Below are 22,915 nucleotides of genomic sequence, written 5' to 3'. Positions count from 1 at the left end.
GCGCTGGCCAGGGCAAAGCCTGCTGTCTGGGGGCTCGCGGCTGCAGTGCAGGGCTGCCTATCTCATAGAGAGTGGACCGAGGTGGCCCTGATGGCTCATGTCGCCTGGGAGGACAGGCTCTTATTCAGTAGCACACCCCCAGGGTAGAGCCATGTTAACCACTCAGACAGGTCTCGGGGTGAGCTCTGTCCCGGCGCCATGATGACTGGGAGGAAACAGGCACCAGGAAGCCCCACCTGCCCATGCATTTTGGAGTCCCTCCTCCTGCCCCTCAGCCCTGCATCCAGAATCCACTGGGCAGCCACCTACCAGTTTCAGCGCTAGCAGGCTTGCCTGTTGCTAACACTTGAGCGGCCCCAACATCTGCAAAGACAAAAGCCCCAAATTTTGGTTAGAACAGAACTGCTGGCCAAGATCAGGCCGGGGGTCTCAGGCCAAAGCCCTGCCCCAGCCGTCCACTCCAGTAGGTCTGGGGAAGTCTGCCACAGGACGCCTCCTGGTCGGCCACCACACTCTGGAGCAACAGAGGTGGTTCCTGGTTGCCACGATGTCCGGGAGCTTTGCTGGGAGGTCAGAACCTCTGCCAAAGCAGGAGTGAGAGTGCACTGAGTTCAGTTAAACCAGATCCTTTTAATCCCATCAGAAGACTGCTTTTTATTTCATTCATTTTATAAAAGATCTCTTTTTTTAGGTTAACAGGTTTTTTTTTAGCTGTAAGTTAAACCAGCTCTTTAACATGGTTTCTAAGACCCACACTGGGATCCCCGCCTGCCTCTCTAGTTTCTTCCTCACTCCCAAGAACCCTCTCTCTCTGGCCAGACTGATTGATTGCAGCTCCCTACCCAGGCCGGGACCAGCTGCCCTTGACCCACACCCTTTGCCCAGCTCCGTCTTCTCCCCTATTCCTTCTTTACCTCATCTTGGTTCTGTGTCATTTTCTCCTGACACCCCACACCTGGCTTAGCTGCCCTCTGGGTGCTTCACAGCGGCTGTACCGACCCATTGTAACTGACCACACCATTTATTTAAGAACATTACATAGCATTGCTGTGTGCCGGGTACTGTCCCCAGAGCTTCTCAGCTGTTCACCCACTGATGGGTCTTCTGGCTGGTCTTCCCCCTAGGCTGAGTGGCGCCCTGTGGAGTGCTTAATCCCCAGCATTTGACACGGTGTCTGGCCCACAGGAGGCATTAATAGACATTTGATGAATGAATGAATGATGATAACAGAGCGTGCTGCAGGGGGGCTCAGTCTTCTAGCCTAGACTTGAAGCCTTAAATAGGAGATGTGACTCACAAGCTGGACCTTGGTCCCTGAAGATGGGCTCTAGAAGAGCTAAGATGGACCCACAGGCCTCGTAAAGGAAAGTGTGCATTAACTGGCCACTTACTCTGAGGCAGACACTGGGGGCAGCACCTGCATTAATACATTCAATATTCAGAGCAAGAGCTCTGTGAGACAGGCACTGCCATCCCCACCATTTGCTGAATGAGGAATGCACTGAGAACTTGAGGATGTGCCCAAGGGCCAAATACAAGTGGGAAGTGGCAGCCCTGCCACCTTCACCCAAAGCCCCATGATGCCTTGAGAACTTACATCCCAGGCGGCTAACTGATAGAATGATGCCAGGACCGTCAAGACCGAGGACTGGAGGGCTGAGACACGGGCAGGTGAGTGGTGAGACCCAAGCTTGATTCTTAGGCTTGACTTTCCAGGCAAGACAGAAGTCCCTGTTGGTCCTAAAAGGGGGCAGCTGACTTCACTGAGAGGGACCACATCTTCCCCAACTTAGCTCCAGGAGAAGTCCACCTCCTGAGTCCTGACCTCATGGAGGGCAAACGGTGGCCACTCGGTCACCAAAGTGACAAGACGTCCGTGTGACCACGCTCAGAGCTGCCCAGGGGTTGGGCAGACACTCCACAGAGGACATCTTCGCTGAGTGCCCTGGTGGGGAAGGGACCATTGTAATAGACTGTCGGGGTTTTCTGATGGCCTCGCCTGGTGATGAAAAAGCTGGAGGACTCTGAAGCAAAAGTACACAGCCTTGTTTTAGTCACTAGGCTTCTTGGAAATCCGGTGACTTCTGTTACTGATGGACCCGCATGGGGCCCATCCACTCACTCACACACCGCAGACACCACAGGGCGCAGCATGGCCCTGGTCCCATCAGTTCTTAGAACTCCCCACTGAGCTTCCTTGTTTCTCTGCATTTATTCTTCACGTCAATCCTGCCGCTCTAGCCAGGTGGAAAACCTTTCCAGGGATTGGACAACGCCTTGTATTTCACACGTGGTAGGGCTAGGCTGCTAGAGTCGCTGAACGGAACTGGCTTCTGAGCTGATGCTGGAGACCCTGACGTGTGTGCTGCTGGCTCAGGAGGGGCCGTTCCAGCTCCAGTTTCCCCACGCGGCCTTTACTGGGCAGAAGGCGAGGAACAGGGAAGGCAGGCGTCAGTGAGTGGGGCCAGGGCCACGAAGGGCCAGCCTCTCCCCCTGCCTGCTCACACACAGACACTTCTCCTGGGCCCCCCCTCAGGGGTCTTCTCCCAGTGGCCACGGCTCTGCATGACCATCACACAGCATAAAATCCTTATATGAGCCTGAAATGAAACTTGAACAGGGAAAGAAGAAAGGACATAGATCAGAAAGCATGGAAACGTGGAAAGAATCAGAGAGACGCAAGGAGGGACACACACAAGCGCTCTGCCAGAGAAGCTCAGGCTGCGGACGAGCAGGCGGAGAAGGGAAGAGAGAGAATGTCTAGCGTCCAAGAAGCCTGGCCCTGGCCTTCCCAGCAGCACCAGGCCCCCAGTCCTCACCAGGCTGCCCAGCAAATGCATCCTCCTGAATGCCCCACTCTTCCTGCCCCTCCCGGGCAGGGGTCCCTGGCTCAGCTCAGCTCCCATTCTCACCCCCACAGGCTCAGGCGCCTTAGACCCCTCCCTGCATGCTCTCTCCTGGGTCCACCCCAGGAGAGGAGGCTGCTCCTAGTCCCTGACCCCAAACAGGTTCCCTGGGCTTCAGGGACTGAGTGAAGTCCAAGGTTAGAGACTGAGAGAGTGCCCTCCCTGGGGCTGCAGATCAGACAGCTGCAGGCACCAAGCCCCAAGAGTGGGCCACGCTGTGCACTCCATCAGCCATCTCCCATCTCAGTGATTCCTGCTAGCCATCCAGACAGCCACTTGGCGGCAGCCTTTTCCCTCCTCAGGGAGGGAACTCCTCCAAGCCACCCTCCTGTGCTCAGCATCTTGGCCTTGCCTGCTAAGAGCCCTTGGCGAGGGCCTGTCAGAGCCGCACATCGGCCACCCCACCCCTGCCTCCTGCCAAGATCATCACCTCCTGCGCTGCAGACCCTTGCAAAAGCCCCCAAGGATGGTTTCCCCTGGCTCTGCAAAGTAGCTGGAGGATGGCTTGCTGGTCTGCGAGCATAGCCAGAGGCCTCCTGACTGCTCCTGCTCAGGTCTGTCAGAGACACAAGAGGAAGCCACACCACATTTTATTTACTGAAATTCTCTGGGTTCTCACACACAAACATGAATTGGCAGCTTAGTACCCAGAAAACAGTCTCTCAAAGCCTGGGGATAGTTCAAGGGATTTGAGCAGGGGCTGACTGAACCGAGGCTGGTGTCCCAGGGGGGGACATGGGGACCCTCTGACTGATAAATTCACGTGGCTGTAGTAGGCACATGCGTGCATACATGCTAAGTCACTTCAGTCGTGTCCAACTCCTTGCAACGCTATGGACTGTAGCCTGCCAGGCTCCTCTGTCCTTGGGATTCTCCAGGCAAGAATACTGGAGCGGGTTGCCACACCCTCCTCCAGGGGATCTTCCTGAGCAGGGATTGAACCCACGTCGCTCATGCCTCTTGCATTGGCAGGCACAGTGCTGCCCAAATCTGGCTTGACAGTCACCACCACACTAGGGCTGTCTACACTGAGCCAGGCGCAGCGTGCAGGAGCCAGGGTCCTGGGGCACAGCTTCTGCGGGTGTGCAGAGTCGGACATGACTTAGGGACTAGACAGCAGCAGCAGCAGAGCAGAGAGTAGGGGTGCCGCCTCTAGACGGGCCTGCTGAGGTTCCAGGGGCTCTACCCGCACGGTCTCCACGCGCGCTCAGGTCCAGCCCTGCGCCCCGGCCCTCTCACCAGACCACTCACCTGAGGCTACGCCTGCCCAGAAGATGGAGCCTTTTTCTCAGATGTCCTAAGACACCATCACAGCTCTGAGTCTAGACTGGCCCTTCCTCCCAAGCCCCCTTTGGAAAAGCAACTGACAGAGACCTGACACCCCAGCCCTCCCTGCAAAACAGCCCGTGCCCCGCCCCCTCTCTGCAGCCGTTCCCCACTACAGAGCACAGTCTGCACTCTGCAAGTGGTTTCCCAACAGGAAGGAATCTCCTGCAAGAGTAAATAGTCCTGAGGCCTGGAGGCTCCCTGGGTCCCCCTCCTCCAGGACTGGGAAGTTAGCCTCAGAGGAAGACGGAGGCAAGGCTGCTCCGGGGAGTGAGTGGAGGGCACAGGGCGGCCTGCCCCACCTCAGCTGGAATCTGACCCTGAGAGCCCATCCCCACCATCCAGACCTCCCGAGCCGCCCACACCTGTTGGGTCCACCCTTCCTGGGAGCTGGCCCTCTTCACCACCCTTATTTGGGCAGAACCAGGCTGTGTGTTTCCAGCTGTGGGGCAGTGGGCGTGCGTGCACTCAGATGTCGTTCTATAAGTATCTGGACTAAAAATAGGGAGAGGCTGCCCTAAGTGTTTGTCAACTGATGCCTGGCCATTTTCATCTTGAAACTTAAATATTACAGAACGGCTCCTAACTTTAGATCACATAAATTCCAGTGTTCTCAGATCAAGGAAGGGGTCTCAGATAACTAGAAAAGAAATCTATCCTCTCCTAACAAACTACACACCTAGGAATGAAGTACGTTCGGTGTGCTCCGCATGGCCCTGGTGACCGGGGGGATCCAAGTGCTCTTGGATAGAAGACCCCGGCACCGCATGAAGGAGCTCACACAGTGATGGAGAGACAAGACTGGCACAAGAAAAGGTCAGAGTGCTGCGGGAGGTGCTCGGCATCTTCCTGCGAATCTGCGTCCCCGGGAGCCGGAGGAAGTCTGAACAGGGGTGTGTGGGGTGAGCACTTGCCACGTGGCCCTCCGCATTTCCTGGCCCTTTGGCTGCAGGCAGCACCTTGGTTTTCTTTTGGGGAAACACCTCCCTTAGATTCCCTTGAGGCTGGTCCCAGGATGGATGTGTGAACCATCCTGATTAGTCAGATATGACATCTTCCAGTCAGCAGTGACTGGTCAAGGGGTGATCCTACTCAGGCCAGTAAGACTCAACCCTGGGACTTTGTGGAAAATACTGAGAAAGAAGAATGTCTTCTGAAATTGGTAACTGTGGGGTTGAGGGAGATCCACAGGCTAGAGGGAAACTGCCGAGTCTGAAACCCCCACTGACTAGGGTCATGCTAGGTTTAGGTCCGGAGAAGGCGATGGCACCCCACTCCAGTACTCTGGCCTGGAAAAATCCCATGGACAGAGGAGCCTGGTGGGCTGCAGTCCATGGGGTTGCTAAGAGTCAGACACGACTGAGCGACTTCACTTTCACTTCTCACTTTCATGCATTGGAGAAGGAAACGGCAACCCACTCCTGTGTTCTTGCCTGGAGAATCCCAGGGACGGAGGAGCCTGGTGGGCTGCCCTCTATGGAGTCGCACAGAGTCGGACACGACTGAAGCGACTTAGCAGCAGCAGCAGCAGGGTTAGGTTTAGTCGTTAAGTCGTGTCCGACTCTTGTGACACCATGGACTATACAGCCCACCAGCTTCTTCTGTCCATGGGATTTCCCAGGCACAATGGGTTGCCATTTCCTTTTCCAGGGGATCTTCCCAACCCAGCGATTGAACTCTGGTCTCCTGCATTGCAGGTGGACTCTTACTGCCTGAGCCACCAGGAAGGTCAGGCTAAGACCAAATCTAAGACAAGTTTTGAGCCCCTGAATCCAGCTGTGCCTAAAGCACCTCTTCTTGACTTCTCAGCCACCTCAGTAAAGAAACACCTCTTTTATCTTATAGTCTAACCTGAGCTAAGTGTCACCTGCAAGCATCCTGATGACTTAGGTGGCAGGTCCTTCACACAGCAGAGTGTGCTGGCTGTGAACCAGGAGCTCACAGGACAGCCTTAGATAAACCCAACTATGATCCACCAGCTAAGCAAACCTATGTGCCTCTGGACCTTTGCACAAGCTGCCATTTGATGCAAAACCTTTCTTGTCTCCATGGAAAGCTCTTGCTTATCCTCCAAGACATAGCACAAAGGCACCTCCTCTGGAAGTCCCCTGCTCTCTGCTGGCGCAGGATCCCCCTGCAACCTCATCACATATCTGCCCCTGCTCTGTCTACACTGTCCTGCAGAATGTTCTAGGGCATGAAGGACACACTTCCCAGCCCCAGTTCCTCCCCGGGCCCAGGATGATATGTGAGACTCCTCGGAGCTTAGTTTCTCCTCCAGGGAGGTGCAAGAGGAAGGTGAAAGGGGAGAATCTTGAACTGACAGGAAAGATTCCCCGAAATTACTGTTAAACCAGAAGTGGCTTGTGTGATAAGATCAAGTTTATAGCACTGAGTGATATAATAAGGGCTCAGGAGGAAGTAAAGTTCAGCCACAGAGAAATAGATCTGGGTAACAGCATCTCCTATGACTCTGAGACCAGGAACACCCGTGGACCGCTGCTATTGCTGTGGATACACCTGAGGCCCTGGTGCAAGCACCACACAGCCAGATCCCACTAGGAGGAAGGATTAGAAAGGGGAGTGGAAGTGCAGAGTGAGCGGGGCTGCCCTCATTATGCTTCACGTCATGGAAAGAGCCTGGACCTCCCTCTTCTCACCTGAACGTGGGCCCCGACACACAGAATGGACTCACTCAGACAGCTTTCTTCCATCCATTTGTCCCAAATCCTTCCTGCAATGGAAGCTGACCCTGGGGTCCCAGCCGGATTCAGGGCACACTTCTCTAACTGGGCTGGTTTGGGGGCTTTGGGCGCTGGCAATCCCGTCCCTCCTCAGAGCTCACAGATGATGGGTCTTCTCAGAAAAATCCAGGTCAGTGGCCCTGGCCCTTTTGCCCCTCCCCGGGGCTGTTAGTTGCTAGAAATTAGACATGTGAAACTCTAACAGGATGGAGGCTCTAGTCCTCTCCTGAGCAGGATGCCAGAGGGCTGTGAGTTGGTAGGGTTATGCAGTGGCCCCTGCTCCCAGTGGCTGCTAGCATTGCGCTGGGGTCTACGGCCTTCCTCTGACATTCTGTGACTTACAGGACCTCAGGTTCCCGGCTCACAAACCTAGAAACCACCTTGACATTGCTCTTCTTCGATACCCTTTTCCCATCTCCGTAAAGAGGCCGCAGCTGCCAAACTTCGAGTAAACAGGACATTGTCATTCCTATCCCAGAGCTGTGCATTCCTTTCTTCCTATGAAAGCACCTAGACTTTGGGCGGAACACAAACCTGCAAAGCTGCACAGGTTTGAGAGACAGAAAGCAGAAGGAATGCAGAGGACCTAGGAGAACAAAGCAAAGATGGCTCCACCATGGGCCATGGGGACTGGGGACGCCGCCTTGGTTTCCAGGGATCCCCATTCAGGGCAAGAGCACGCTGAACCAGACAGACCTTTCGCTCCCAAACCCAGCTCAGGGCCTCCCAGGCCCTGGACTGCAGTGGGCCCTGGAGACTCCTGGAAGATGGGCAGTGAGTAAGGAATTCCGTGCAGGGCGTTCTTCCTAACACAGAGGAACATGCAGCCGTTAGCATCCAGGAGGACTTAGGGGGCTCTAACCCAGCCTGGGGCATCCGTGGAGGTCCCCAGAAGTGAGCACTATTTAAAAACAAAAGGAAAAGTAGGACGAGGCCTTGGGAACAAAGAAAGTGGCTCAGTGGGTCAGAGCAGTGCGGGGGCATGGGTAACTGAGGCTCTGAGTGCTTTCCAGAGGACGCGGATGGGACAGGCAGCTGGGCAGGACCTGGAAGCAGGAGTCTACGGAAGGCCACCAGAAGGATGGAGGAGCCCATCTGAGGCATCAGAACACGAGGGGAAACGCCTCCAGCTTCCAAAAATAGCCTCATAATTAAGAGGAAAACATTAATGGCAGGTGACCAGACGGTATCAAAACTTGTGACCACTTTGTTTTTTCCTGAGCGATCTTCGCTAATTAATTCTTAAAGATTCACACACTGGGATTAAAACACTCAGCTGCAGAAGCCAAACTGATCAATACCTTTCCAGGCTAATGGAGGGGCTGGAGGCAGGGAGCCGGCTCTGGCCCAAGGTGGAACCAAGGGTGCTCCAGGCCCTCAGAGTGCTCCCAAAGGGGTAGGAGGCCACAGGGAGCTCCAGCCATGCTCAGTGAGGAGTGGCGATGCATAAATGCTATCACACCCGTCAGAAGACCTGCTGAATTCTCAAGGGGGTCAGAGGTGCTTGGAAGCTGGGAGGAGCTTGAGGCTGTCCTGGTGGGGTGGGCAGTGATATCCAGGAAAGCCTGGGTCAGAAGACCCCCCAGTTGGAACACCCAATCAATTCTGCACTCACCAGTGGATGGGTTCACTCCATCTTTGAATGTCTCTGGTGCGGCGGGGGGACATGAAACCTGCCTATGTCCCCATGGTGGATGGGAAGGTGTGACGCTTGGAACCAGAGCATCTGTGTCCCCTTTCTGCCTCTGCTTTGTGGCCCTCGTGGCTCCCAGCTCAGGGGCCCCTGTGCCGTGGGGCTGACCACAGGAAGCCTGCCTGGCCACACAAGGACTGTGACTGCAAGGATCCCCTCACAGGAGGGTGGTGTAGACTGACGTGTGGGCAGGAACCATCCTCCACGGGCACTTGGCCACTGCCTGGCACGGCCTCAGCTTGCCAGCGGGCTGCAGGACGGGCGGGGACAGAGCATACCAGGAGGGGCTCTGGAGGGGCACTCGGAGCAGAAAGGAGCAGGCCCTCCCCGTCAAGGTCTCAGGTCCTTGCTGTTGCCTCTGAGAGACTGGGGGGTCCCAGGTGGGGGACGGCCCACCCCCTCAACACAGGAGCTTCAGACCAGAGAAAGCCTGTCTTCAGGAGCGATCTCAGGGCCTGCCTTTGCAGAGAGCAGAGGAGGCTGGAAGCAGAGCAGAATAACTAATTAATGATGGTAAAGTATTGTGGAAGAGGAAAGCGTTGCATAACCGCTAAGTGGTGAGGTTATTATCATTCATGCAATATTCATAGTGTGCTCTTCAGCCTCTGGGAAGCTTCTCTCTGGAGTCCTCGGGGACTTGGTGGAAGGGGGCATGTGCCCAGGGGGCGGAGCTGTGGGATGACAGCTGGCCTAGCCCTCAGGGAAGGGGTCACGAAGCTGCAGAGGAAACAGCCACACCCAGCCAATGAACGTCCAGGGAGCTTGGCAACTCCGAGCCGTCTGTCGCCATCACTGGGCAGCACTGTGTGCCAAGGTCTGTGTCAGGCACTTCCACCATAGTTATCTTTTTAAAGGCTGCTTTTAACATTTGCAGAAACCAGGGCACACCACAGATCTAAATATTTAAAGATTAGAGATCAAGCCACACACAGGGCTCAACCCACTTCCTCCAGCATGGCCCTGTGGTCCACTCTCCAGGGGTCACCTTCTGGAAAGGGAAGCTCAGCCCTGCCTATGGCCCCAAGGGCTGCCAAGGTCTTCTGAACAGAGCAGGGTGATGTCAGGCTTGACCTGGACCTCCTGGAAAGACCAGATCCCCAGGATTCAGGATGGAGCCTGGCTCAGTCTGACGCCCCCAAGGGCCTCACACCAACCAACACCCTGCTTTTGCCATTGGACTCTTGGGCAACATTAAGACATCATCCCACACTGGACCACCAAGTAGAGGGAGGAAGTGGAGCTACCTGGGAGCTGGGTCTGCATAGGAATGCCCTCAACCATTGAAATAAAAGCAGCAGCCCACCCTCAGTCTGTAGTTCACAGGTCCCCACCAAGCCATGGTCCCCGTTCCCTCACGCTCCACTGCCCAGCACACACACACAGGTCCCTCCCTTACGTCTCTGTGCTGATCCAGTTCTGGAACTTTCAAGGATTTTCTAACATAACCAAAAAAAAGAAAAAATCTTGCATTTGTATGTGTGTGTGATTTGGGGGGTGGGGGTGGGGAGCTCTAAAGCCAGGTAGGGGCAGGAGTCTCTCTCGGGGATCACGGTCCTCCTTTCACAGGGAAGTCCCAGGAGGTGAGTGCCGTGTCGTGTCACGCAGCTGAAGGAGAGTGCCCCAGGATCTGGACCCGAGCCAGCCCGGCTCCTCAGGGTCTCCGGCCGCGCACAGTGAGGACTGGGGCTCCAGGCTGAGCACAGGTTCTTAGCATGTCGTGTGTGGCTCAGCTTCGAGGGCTCATCTGCAGCTCTGTAAGGTGGGGCCCTGTTCTTCGTACCCGAGGGTCGCCTCAGGGGCCCTCTCTGAGCATCTCCAGAACCTTCTCTGGGTCAGCTTAGCTGCCCAGGGCTATCTCCACACAGCCTCAAGCCCGTTGGTCCTAAGTCGTCTTCTGCAGTACAAGCTGTGACAGAGAAGGCACCTTGGCCACACCCTGACCGCAGGCCTCACGCAGTGGGAAAGCTGGTGTGAGTGTATAATGAGGCCTCAGAAGCCAGCATAGACCCTGCTGGTGAGGCCCGAGACACATCCAGCCTGTCTTCTCTCCTAGGTGGTCTTACTACTAACTCACCTGCTACACTGCTGGGGAGGTGGCGGGGTGGCTCTTCTCTCAGGGCTGCTAAAACACCCTCAGGGTAAGACCTGTTTCCTCCCGAGGCTCACACTCCTCCCCCAGCTAACCCCTCCATCATCCCCGGCTGCAGCGCACACTCCTCCCCAACCCACACTGCCTTCCCGCAGTCCTCTCAGGCCAACCAGATCCATCCCTGCTCATGGTTCCTGCAGACTGGCTCCTGGAAGCCAAGCTTCTACTTCATGCACTAACCAGCTCAAACAAGTGCGGCTGCTGGGCATGAGCTGAACGGTGGCTGGCAAGATTGGATCCCTGACCTGACCAAGGTGACAGTGTGGCAGGGAGCAAGGTCCCAAACAGGCATGGAAACAGCACTGGGAGAGAGCATCTCTGGGGTCCTGGGGCTGGGGTGGTGGGGGCGGTGGGGGTGGTTGGCACACACCTCACACAACAGAGGCAATACAAGACCGGGCAGGGGACTGGACTGGAACCTGATGGCTGTTCCTGGGGCTGGGGAGCAGGAGCCCCAGGATGGGCTGCATAATGGGTTAGGGAGGCCCAGTGACCACACAGATGCTTGTCAGTCCTGGCAACAGCAGGAAGCTGCCGAAGGATTTTAGGCAGGCGGTTCAGTTCAGCCGCTCAGTTGTGTCCAACTCTTTGCAACCCCATAAATCGCAGCACACCAGGCCTCCCTGTCCATCACCAACTCCCGGAGTTCACTCAGATTCACATCCATCGAGTCAGTGATGCCATCGAGCCATCTCATCCTCTGTCGTCCCCTTCTCCTCCTGCCCACAGCCCCTCCCAGCATCAGAGTCTTTTCCAATGAGTCAACTCTTCGCATGAGGTGGACAAAGTACTGGAGCTTCAGCTTTAGCATCATTCCTTCCAAAGAACTCCCAGGGCTGATCTCCTTCAGAATGGACTGGTTGGATCTCCTTGCAGTCCAAGGGACTCTCAAGAGTCTTCTCCAGCACCACAGTTCAAACGTATCAATTCTTTGGCACTCAGCTTTCTTCACAGTCCAACTCTCACATCCATACACGACCACAGGAAAAACCATAGTCTTGACTAGACGGACCTTTGTTGGCAAAGTAATGTCTCTGCTTTTCAACATGCTCTCTAGGTTGGTCATAACTTTCCTTCCATTTGGTCCCATCACTTCATGGGAAGTAGATGGGGAAATAGTGGAAACAGTGTCAGACTTTATTTTTTGGGCTCCAAAATCACTGCAGATGGTGACTGCAGCCATGAAATTAAAAGACACTCCTTGGAATTCAGGCAGAGATATAATCAAATTGTTCTCAGGAAAACTCCTTTTCCAGGAAGCCCTCCTGGATACTCTAGTTTGGCTCAAGTTCTCCTCTCTGTTCCCTTCCTGTTCGTTCATCTCAGCACTTAACAAACACACTGCAACTGCCCTCTCCATGGACTGTCAACTCCTTCAGGTTGGGGCCTGAAATCATGTACTTTTTGTGTCCTGGCAGAGTCTGGTGAAAATCACTGTTTGGTTAATATAACGGACAGCCCTGATGTCCATGTGTTCCAGCCCCTTGGTATAGCCCATGGGTCCCGTTCTAGGTCCTTCACCTCAAACCCCGGACAACAACTCCTTAATGACATGGCCCATGGATCTGCACAGGTCTCTGAGGTGGGTGCAGTCAGGTTCCAGGCAAAAACTCCCCCAGCTGCCCATCTGTTTCATTCAGACAACAGGGAGAGCGCAAGCCCAGTTCATCTTACTGAGAACCATTAGCCGCTTATCGAATGGAATCATATTTAATAAAAGGAGCAGTTGAAGCAATTCTGGTGGATAAGTGAGGGTCTGGGTGTGACAGAGATGCTGACGTGACTTTGCAGAGGAGGCATGCATGGTTTAATTTGAGAGCAAGTGAAGAAGCCTGCGGATCAGTGTGTTGTTAGCCAGGTCAGCAACAGCTCTGAGCCTCTCGGCTGCGGCTCCCACCCAGGGTGCAAGGCACAGGGGACTATCCTATAGACAGACACTCTGCTGAGGTCTCTCCTCGTGCCTTCACCTCACAGGGCACTTCCCCTGAGGAGTCTCGAGGGTCAGGGACGTGTGTCTGAGAGACTGCAAACAAAAAGAGTAGAGAAAATCACCGGAACAAAACCCTGGTTCTTTGAAAAGATCGATCAAACTGACAACCCTCTAGCAAGACTGACAAAGGAAAAGAGAGAGAATACACCAATTACCAAGAGCAGAAATGAAACAGGAAATCATATAGATCTTTCAGACCTCAGAAGGGTAATAAGAGAACACCATGAAAAACTCTACACATAAAATCCTGATGTCTTGGATAAAATGAACCGAATCCTCAAAAAGCACAAATATCACAACTCAACCAAATGGAATAGGATGAATAGCCTTGTAGCTATTAAGGAAATTAAATTCATAATCTACAAGTTCTCAGAAATATGCAAGACCAGTTTCCTGAGAGAATTCCAGCAAACGTTTGAAGAAAATATTCACACCAGTTCTGCACAGTTCCGTCCAGAAAATGGAAAGGAAACACTTCCTAATTGATTTTATGAAGCCATTACTATGACATTAAAACTAGACAAAATTAAATTTAAAAATAAAAAAGAAAACTTCAAACCAGTATCCCTCATGAATATAGATTCAAAATATTATCAAATAGAATTCAGCAAGATAAAAGAATTATACATCATCAATATATGGAGTCTATTTAGGGACGCAAGACTGGTTTGATATTCAAGAATCCATCAATATAATCCACCATAACTACAAGCTAGTGAAGGAAAAATTGCCTGACTATATAAAGCGATGCAGGAAAAGCATTTGACAAAATTCTACATCCATTCATGATAAAAACTCTCAGGAACTAGGAATAGAGGGAAATTCCCTCAACTTGATAAAGAATATCTACCCCAATCCCTACAGCTAATATTATATTGAATACTTAATGGTGAAAAATGAGATATTTTTCAATTAAGATAGAGAGTATGCCTGTTACATACTACTAGAAGTTCCTGCCAACCTAATAAAGCAAGAAAAGGAAATATAAGGCATACTTTTCAGAAAAAAATAAACTGTCCCTGCAGATGATATTATGGTCTATGTAGGAAAACCTGAAAGTTAAATCCTAGAACTAATAAGTCAATTCAGCAAGGGGGCAGGATAAAAGATGGACATATACAAATCAATTATACTTTTATATACTAACAACTACACATAGAAAGAGGAACTTTAAATACCATTCAATTTATAATCACTCAAAAAAATACTTAGGTGCAAGTCTGGTAATATATGCTGCTGCTGCTGCTGCTAAGTCGCTTCAGTCGTGTCCGACTCTGTGCAACCCCATAGACGGCAGCCCACCAGGCTCCCCCGTCCCTGGGATTCTCCAGGCAAGAACCCTGGAGTGGGGTGCCATTTCCTTCTCCAATGCAGGAAAGTGAGAAGGGAAAGTGAAGTCGCTCATATATACAATGTCTAATATGTTGAACATTCCACAATGCTGACAGAAAGTTTAAAGCATCCTAAATAATTAGAAATACATACTGACTTCATGAAAAACTCAACATAATAAAGATGCCAGACTCCTCAAATTGATCTATAGATTTAATGTAATTTCTCCCAAAATTCCAGAAAGGTTTTGGTTGATGTAGATAAGATTATTCTAAATATTTACACAGAAAGGTGAAGGAACTATACTTGCTAATTTGTTTTTGAAAAGGAAGAGTAAAGTGGGAACGATCACTCTCCCATTTGGGAACCCGTATGCTTACAGAAATCAGTGCTGTGTGGTCCTGGCAGAGCGACAGACACATACATCAACGGAAAAGAGAAGATAGCACAGAGATATTTCACACAAGTACGACCAACAGGTTTCTGAGGAGCAAGCAAAATCCGTTCAATAGAGGGACAACCTTTGTGTCAACCTATGGTGCTGGAGCAACTGGATATCCGTAAGAGGGGGAGGGGGGGAGTGGGAGGGGAAAGAAAGAAGCGTAGAGAAGAAAGACAGCAAGAAAAAGAAAAAAGTTGCCTTGCCTTAAATTCCCAAATGAATTCAAAATGGATCATAGATGCAAACATAAAATATAAAACCATATAACTTTTAAAAGAAAATGTAAGATAAAATTTTTGAGATTTAGGGTTGGTGAAAACTCAGCTATCAAAAGCATGACACATTAAAGAAAAAAATCAGTAAATTAGGCAGTTACAACTAACTGGCTTTGTTTTATGAAAGACCCTGTGACGAGGATGAAGAGACAAGCTAGTGGCTGAGAGAAACTACTTGCAGATCACATATTTGTCAAAGAACTCCCACCCCAAATATGTTAAGAACTTTTAAACAAACAAAAAAGCAGTCACATTAGAAAATTGATAAACATCATGAAGAGAATTCTTACGGTGTCAGGAAATTTCTCCTTGCCTTCCCGGGGTCCCAGCCCCTTCCTCCACCCTCTGCTGACTTTGAGAAAGACTCTGGTACGTGGTTTCTTCTGGTATATTTACGATCATTTGTTACAGAGTCAAAGAGAACTAATACAGCAGGAATTCTTTCTCACTGGAATGCACACACCACGTGATTCCGAACCATTGTCTTGGCAAGAATCTGGAACAGGGGAAAAGCTGTCAGGAAAGATTTTTACAAAGATCTCAGGGAGTGAGAGCCAAGGCATAAAGTGATGACTTTGACTTGTGAGATAAAAACGAATTTAATTCCCTTTACCCCGGCCTTTGCCATCTTTTCATTATAAATTAAGGGGGGAGAAAAGCTTCTGCTCTCTTCAATAACTCTGCCTCCTCCAGTGAAGAATGTTTTAGGCTCTGGAATGTAATTAAAGTGATATTGTATTTCTTTTATTATCATGATTATAATAATACATAGATTTTAGCAGGTACTTTCCAACAGAATTAAAACGAAGACAGATGGCTGACATTTGGGTGGGAATTGGAGTCTACAGGAATATTTTGTACAGCAGCTTTCTAAAAAGGAAGGTGCAAACCTCTAATAAAATGCCTAGAAATTTCACTGGATATTGAGCTCTTCTTAGGGCAATATTTTAACAAAATTTTAAAATATTGATTGGTTGGTAGTTAAGTGGCAAATTATTTAGAATTGTGACAGCTATTATCCAAAACCCGGTTGTAAGTCTTTTATCATTATGTCAAAAGTACATCAGCCTCTCTCAGAAGAGAGAGAGGCTACACTTCCCATTGTGAGACCCTAAGGACGCAAGATCAGCTATGGATTTTCTGATGGGGAATGGACCCCTGGAATCTGATCATTAGGATGTCAGACAAACTCCCAGTTGAGGAATGTTCTATGAAAAAAGAGGGACAGAAACCCTCAAACATCAGTATCATAAACAATGAACAAAATTTGTGGAGATGTTCCAGATTAAAGAAGGTTAAAGAGACACGGCAACCAAACACAACACCAGGTCCTCGCCACCGGCTTCTTGCCTGAGACACGGTAAAAGCTGCAAAGATCACCGTGAGGTCCCTGAAATACTGGACTATGATAGATTACATGAAAACTGTAGTCAATGCTAACTTTCCGGTAGTTGATAACTGTCCTGTGACTGTAGTTTTGTGAGAGATTGTGCATACTCAGTCGCTCAGTGGTGTATTTCTGACTCTCTGCGACCCCATGGACTATTATAACCCACGAGACTCCTCGGTCTATGGAATTTTTCAGGCCAGTATATAAGAGTGAGTTGCCATTTCATACTCCAGGGGATCTTCCCGACCCACAGATTGAACCCTCATCTCCTTCATCTCCTGCATCGGCAGGAGGATTCTTTACCACTGAACCATATCTTCAGTTTTAAAAAATACCCATTAATGTATTTAGGGTTTTTTTGAAAGTGATGTATATAAATTAATCTCAAGTGGCTCAGGAAAAAAAAATCTGCCTGTGTATGCATCTCTCTCTGTATGTATGTATATGTATAAATATATCTGCTATATACAATAGGTATTTTCTGTTTCATAAAAACATAGCTATTATCTACATAAAGATCGCTAGAGACTATAAATGCAAATACACACATTACCACGTTTGTTTCATCATGCGTTCTCCCTATTTACAGAGAGAGAGAGTGCATGTGATAAAGTGAGCGAGGTGATTTGTTAAAGAAATCAGCAAATCGTACAACTGTTCTTTGTACTGTTCTTATTCCTGCAACTTTTCTTAGGTTTGATATTATTTTTAAATAAAAAATTGAAAGGATAGTTTGAAAAATCTCGTCAGTTTTTGCCTGATGATCCATTTTGACTGATGGGCCAAAAATATAGTCTTTGGGAGTCAAAACACTTCCATTTGAATCCCAGCATTCTCGCTTACCTTGCCCTCTGGTAAATTAGCCATCATGCAATCGTGCTCTATTTCTCAGTTTCCTCGTCTGCGAAGTGGGCGTAATGTTGCTGCTCATGAACAGTTCAGACACGTATTAGATGAGGATAGAAGTATTGAAAAGTAGGAGAAATAAAAAAAATAAAAATAAACAAATAAATTGTTTAAAAAAAGAAAAGTAGGAGAAAAAGGAAAGATGATTAAATAAGTGATAGGACAATTAATATTCCATAAAGAAAAAAACTAAAATTAGCCCTTATACAAAAAGAAATTCCAAATAAATTCGAGACCTAATCATGAAAAATTCAACCACTTTAAAGGTTAAAAAAAAGCTTTCTTAGGCGAGACAGAAAAACAAAACATACGAAAAGGGAAAGACGTAGATTTGACTGTATCACATCTAGAGACTTCTGCAGAGAATGCCGCAAATATAAAAGAAAGGCAGTAATACGAGAAAAGCAATAGCAAGAGAAAATATTTGCAATGCATGGCATAAACAAAACCTTAATGTCCAGAAAAAATTACATAAAAAACCAGCAACCGAGTAAAGCTAGCAACAAGTTTAGAGAAAAAGAAACCTGTCTGATAAGTGCATGGAAAATGGTTCTTCACACTAGCAATCAGAAACATATAACCTAAACCCTTGCAGGTAATATTTCACAACTCTGGCAAAAAAAATTTGGAAATGTGACAATATCGAGTTTTATCGAATCAGTAGCAGGATAGATAATCCCGACCTCCCTGATGGAGAGCAACTCCGGTAAGAGGAGAATCACGCATACAAATGGCAGGAAGTCCTTCCAGGCACGCCTCCTCAGGGGCACACTGCTCATAGGCCCTAGGAGACAGGCCCCAGAAGGCTCACTGCAGCGACAGTTGTCATGAGAAGCGTTAGCAACGCAACAACCCGAGTTGGGTCCGTCCTGGAACGGACAACGAAATTACTGTGCGGTATTTCAAGAGACTCATACAGAGAATTAAGGTGAAGACACCTGATTCCCAGGCTCAGCATGGGTAGATGACACAGATGTTACCCACGCTGTGGGGCATTCAGGTCAACATTTAACACCCAGAATACAACACAGGAAGGAAGCACAGTCAAAGCAGGCGCGCCGCTTCCTCTGGAGAGAGAGGAGGGTAAACAAGACAGAGGAAGGGAGACAAAGGGCTCGGCTTCATCTCTGATGCCCGCTTCTTTGATGGATGTGTTCATTCATCCATCTCCTTTCAAACACAGATATCTTAAAATAACTTTTTTTGGAAATGTGTTAATTTAGGGTGTTGTGTCCATGAATGTTTGTTACCTTGATCTAAGTTTTAGAAATAGTTTCAAAATATTTGAGGACTGGTTCTTCAAAAGCTCTCCAACTACTCCATGGGTGGGAAATGGTGGACCTGATCTCTCTTCCCTGGCCCCAGGCAAGCCTGGATGTCACGAGGTGACAAGGTGGAGATGCCACCCTGCCTCTCTGCGTCCCTAAAAGCCTTCTCGTGTGCAGTTCTCACATATACCCTGGGATGACCAGCCCGGTCACCTGCCTTCACAAGCCATCTGTCCATGGGTCACACTAGCTAATCCTTAGCTCACTGTCACCAGTCCATAAAGGGAAAGTGCAGTTTGTCTTTTAATTGTCAATAGGTCGGTAGTTATTTTTCTCTTCATATAAATATATTTATTGGAATGAAGAATATATATAAACATTATGAAATTTTCCAACACAGAAACTAAAAGATGACCTATAATCCTATTTCCTAAAAAGAGTTGAAGGATACTTTTAACCGCTTGCTATATTTCCTCCCCGTCAATTTTTGGAAAGGTAAGAAAACGTGCAAAATACGACGACATAACTAGAACTCTGCAACTATGACCTTGTCTCTCCTCTTCTACCCAGATCAGTTCTGAGAAAGTTAAGTCTTTCATTGACACGTACTGGATTCGTCGGAAATTTTACAGCAAAATTGATTTAGCCGGATTCCGACAGATAATCATTAGTTTCTGGTTTTCGCTGTGATCAGCAGTGCTGAATAGCATCCTGCTAAATATTTTAGGGAGCTTTTACCCTGTTAGGTTATTAGGATGAGCTCCTGGAAGTGGAATTTTGGAGTAGAAGGCTGCGAACAGCTTACATTTTGCTACAAATTACCAAATTGTGATTACAGAATCTGGTACTCAATAACGAATGGTCCCCTCACCTTAGATACTGGCTACATGCTTTAAATATGATAACAGACTGAATTCTCTCAACCTGTGGGGTCGGTACCATCTTCATCCCCAAGTTACAGATGAGAAATCTGAGCACAGTGAGGATGAATATCCTACCCATGCTCTCTGGGCTGGTAAAGAGCAGGGCAAGGATTCACATGCAGTGTGTTTAGAGCTGGATGCACAAGGCTAATCACTGCTATCTCTACAAGCAGTGTTTGAAAGCCCTAAGTAGTTGTGATGCTTTGGCCAAGTATCACAACGCAAACCTCATCCAGAAAACTCAGATAATAGGGGGACTAATTTCAGAGTTGTCACGGGGACAGAATGAGCTAATGTAAAGTATTGAGCAGAATATATATGACTATGCAGCTTATCAGATCCACTCCAAAATGTTTGACGTTATTATTTCTTCTGTTACTTGTGAGCGTGAGCATTTTAAAGGTTTATTCTATTTGTCATTCTTCAGTGAATTGCCTGTTCGTATAATTTGCACCTTTTTTTCACGAGGCTCCTTAAATTTAACTTTTTCCTCCCAGGCTTGTATATCTACATAAGTTAAAAGCAGAAACGAGGGTTAACACTTGGACTGCCTTCTGTCAGTCATCCCAGGCACACCTCCCAGGGTCTGCCCCGTGCATCCTCAGTTCTGGCTGCCTGGGTTTCACCATCCTTTCATTGCCACCGACACTTGTTTCACATGCCATTTCCACGTGTAAACCGGCAGAGGCCGAGGCTGCTGTCTGACCTGCTAACTCCCGGAGGTCAAGGACTTTATTCTCTCCTGGGCTTAGTGCAGGCTTTAGACAAAGTCCTGCCCATGAGAATAATTTTGCCCGCGTCCAGGATACAGGCTGTTATTCGAGAGACAGAACATTAAATCGAGACAGACTGCTCGCCTCTGAGGCTTGACTCAGTGCAAGTTTTGGCAAAGAGCTTCTTTGTGTAGATGACAGACACCCATTGCCTTTTTAAGAAAGAAGAGTTGACGTTAAAGAGGATTTTGCAAAAAGTCTCAAGACTCTTTCCTTTTCTGTTATCTACGCATTTTTCTAACCATCACCCTGGCTTGATCACTGTCTCTTTTGGGTTTTTCCTGTCTGTTTCTCTGGCCCGATTTTTCTCCCTCTATATCATCTCCCTCTTTTTCTATTAGTCTCTGCCTCTCTCCCTCTTCCTCTTTTGATCACAGGATTAAAAATGACTTTAGAAAACAAATACCTCTGAGTAAATAAGAGCATTGCTTTATTGCATAATAAGACTGATTCACCATTAACAATAGAAAAGCATCTACATATCTATATTTTCTCATTTTACATAATTATTTTCATTTGACTTGATTAAATTTAACTTAATTTTCACACAATCCTAGAAGGTAAACATTATTATTCTCCCTTTTATTGGCTCAGAAACTGAGACTCTAAGGAGCTCTGTTTTGTCAGCAATGGAGCCACAGTTTAAAGCTAGATTTGTCTAGGTCCCAACCCCACTCGAGGACTCTTCCCTGGAAAATCCCAGGGACTGAGGAGCCTGGTGGGCTGCAGTCCATGGGGTCGCTGAGGGTCGGACACAACTGAGCGACTTCACTTTCACTTTTCACTTTCCTGCATTGGAGAAGGAAATGGCAACCCTCTCCAGTGTTCTTGCCTGGAGAATCCCAGGGATGGGGGAGCCTGGAGGACTGCCGCCTATGGGGTCACACAGAGTCAGCAGCAGCAGCAACCCCAAAGCTTTTTCTGCCACAGGAAACTTCTTGTCCTCTGCACTCCCAGAAGCATTTGTCAGCTGCAGCTGGACTGAAACAGACCAAAAGGTTTTCTCACTGTCCCATCAAAGTGAGAAAAGCCGTCTGTCCAAAGGGACACATGTGTTCTTGAGGGACTGAGCCCCAGTGGGCTAGCAAGCCCCAGTTTCTGACTTACTGAAGCACCCCCGCCCCAGCCAAGAAAGGGGGACGTGAGCCCCCTTTCCACACACCACTTACCAAGGAGAAGGAGGAGGACTGTCAGCGTTCTGGCCGCAGAGCACATGCTGGCGTTCTGCTCAGGGCTTCTTACAGGGCAGAGAAGGGGGACTATGTGACCAAAGCTCCGGGGAACGGGAGCCCAGTCCCACGTGACAGATGGGGAAGGAAGCTGCCGCCACAGCCCAGCACTGCTCAGTCCCCTTCAGCCTCGTCATCCCAGCAAGTGCAGGCAGCCAAAGGTAGCTGGTCCACAATGAGGGCATCTAGGGTAAGAAGGGGGCACCAGGGGAACAGTACTGATCCTTACCCAGTATTATCGCCTATGATGTTCCCCACACAAGTGTGACTGCTTGCAGATTCTTCCCCAGAGACCCCAGCTGGTAAGTCTCGGAGAGGGTGTGGGCAAAGCTGGGCTGCCTGGAGGTGCAACTCCTGCAGTAGCCCCCAGCCCCCCAGCCTTGAGGCAAGAGCAGGAAGTACCCCCAAGCCCACAGCATGGCCAGTCACTGTTTGAGGACCACAGACTCCTTTGGGTTCCAGTGGCCTATGGATTTCTCCCCAGAATAACATTCTTAAGTGCCCCAAATAAGGTACTTAGGGATCCTTCCCAGGTGGTGCTAGTGGTAAAGAATCTGCCTGCCAGTGCAGGAGACAAAAGCGACGCGGGTTCAACCCTTGGGTCAGAAAGATCCCCTGGAGAAGAGAATGGCAGCCCGCTCCAGTATTCTTGCCTGGAGGATCCCATGGACAGAGGAGTGTGGCGGGCTGCAGTCCCTGGGATCACAAAGAGTCAGATGTGACTGAGTGATTAGCACATGATTTAGCCCATGCACACACTCACAAGGATTATAAAAGAAACCAGTTATTTTGAAATACAATTACCCAAATATCTAGAAAACAGACTTGCGATACAGAAATATATGTACTTCTTTACCCACACAGTGAATAACAAGGCGTAGCATCAAGTGAAGTAACTACCACCATCTTGATGCCATGATATTGAGAGATGTCTCTAACAGCTGAAGTGTGGATGGACATATTCACTGCTCCTGCTAGTGAAAAAGCACCCGTGTGGTAGTGGCACTGCGGCTTACTGGCTGCACTAGCATTAGCAGGAAATGCTAAGTTTCCATTAGAGGTTGGAGGACAGAGATGGAATTTTTTCCCATCCAAGGTCACAGATCCCAGGTCAAGTGTCCAACCTCAGGAGACCCTTGGCTGTTAACACAGACTCAGCCTGCAAATTTGGGGTCACACGTTTCCATACTTCTCCTTGACATATACTTAACTGTCAAGGCACCACCTCCAGGGTGCAAGAAAGGTCACTTGCAAAAACTTAAATCAACTTAATGGCAGTTGTAGAGCCCCATTTAAATGAGCGGGCAGAAACTGAACACTTTTCTTCTTGGGATCCCTCAGCCAAATCCCCAGCACAGCTCACTCAGTGAGCGCTTGCACTCTTAGAAGGCGAGTTTATTTGACCCCCATCCCAACCCTCTGAGTCAGGTGTTAGCACTGGCCTTCCTTTGATGGAGGAGGGAATGACATCACTGAGGTGTGTGGTACCCCAGGTCCACTCAGCTGGGTGTTGAGCCCAAGCCTTTGGCTGGCAGTCTGTGCCTCTCACACCGCACTGTGCCATCCATG

General features: G+C 49.3%; 1 protein-coding gene across 1 annotated transcript in view; it reads right to left on the bottom strand.

Annotated features, from left to right (window-relative positions):
• The window catches only part of TMEM273 (transmembrane protein 273), a 30,010-nt gene extending 8,660 nt beyond the window's left edge, over window positions 1-21,350 (bottom strand). The window contains exons 1-2 of the mRNA XM_052641121.1: window positions 21,287-21,350; window positions 310-363 (exon numbers count right to left, since the gene is read on the bottom strand). Coding sequence (XP_052497081.1) covers window positions 310-363; window positions 21,287-21,332 — 100 coding nt within the window. The 5' untranslated portion in view covers window positions 21,333-21,350. The remainder of the gene's footprint in view (window positions 1-309; window positions 364-21,286) is intronic.
• Between the last annotated feature and the right edge of the window lie 1,565 nt (window positions 21,351-22,915).

The sequence above is a fragment of the Budorcas taxicolor genome, chromosome 5 (assembly GCF_023091745.1).
Source record: "Budorcas taxicolor isolate Tak-1 chromosome 5, Takin1.1, whole genome shotgun sequence".
Lineage (NCBI taxonomy): Eukaryota > Metazoa > Chordata > Mammalia > Artiodactyla > Bovidae > Budorcas > Budorcas taxicolor.
The sequence above is the reverse complement of the archived record's forward strand: the minus strand, read 5'-3'. Positions and strand labels throughout refer to the sequence as shown.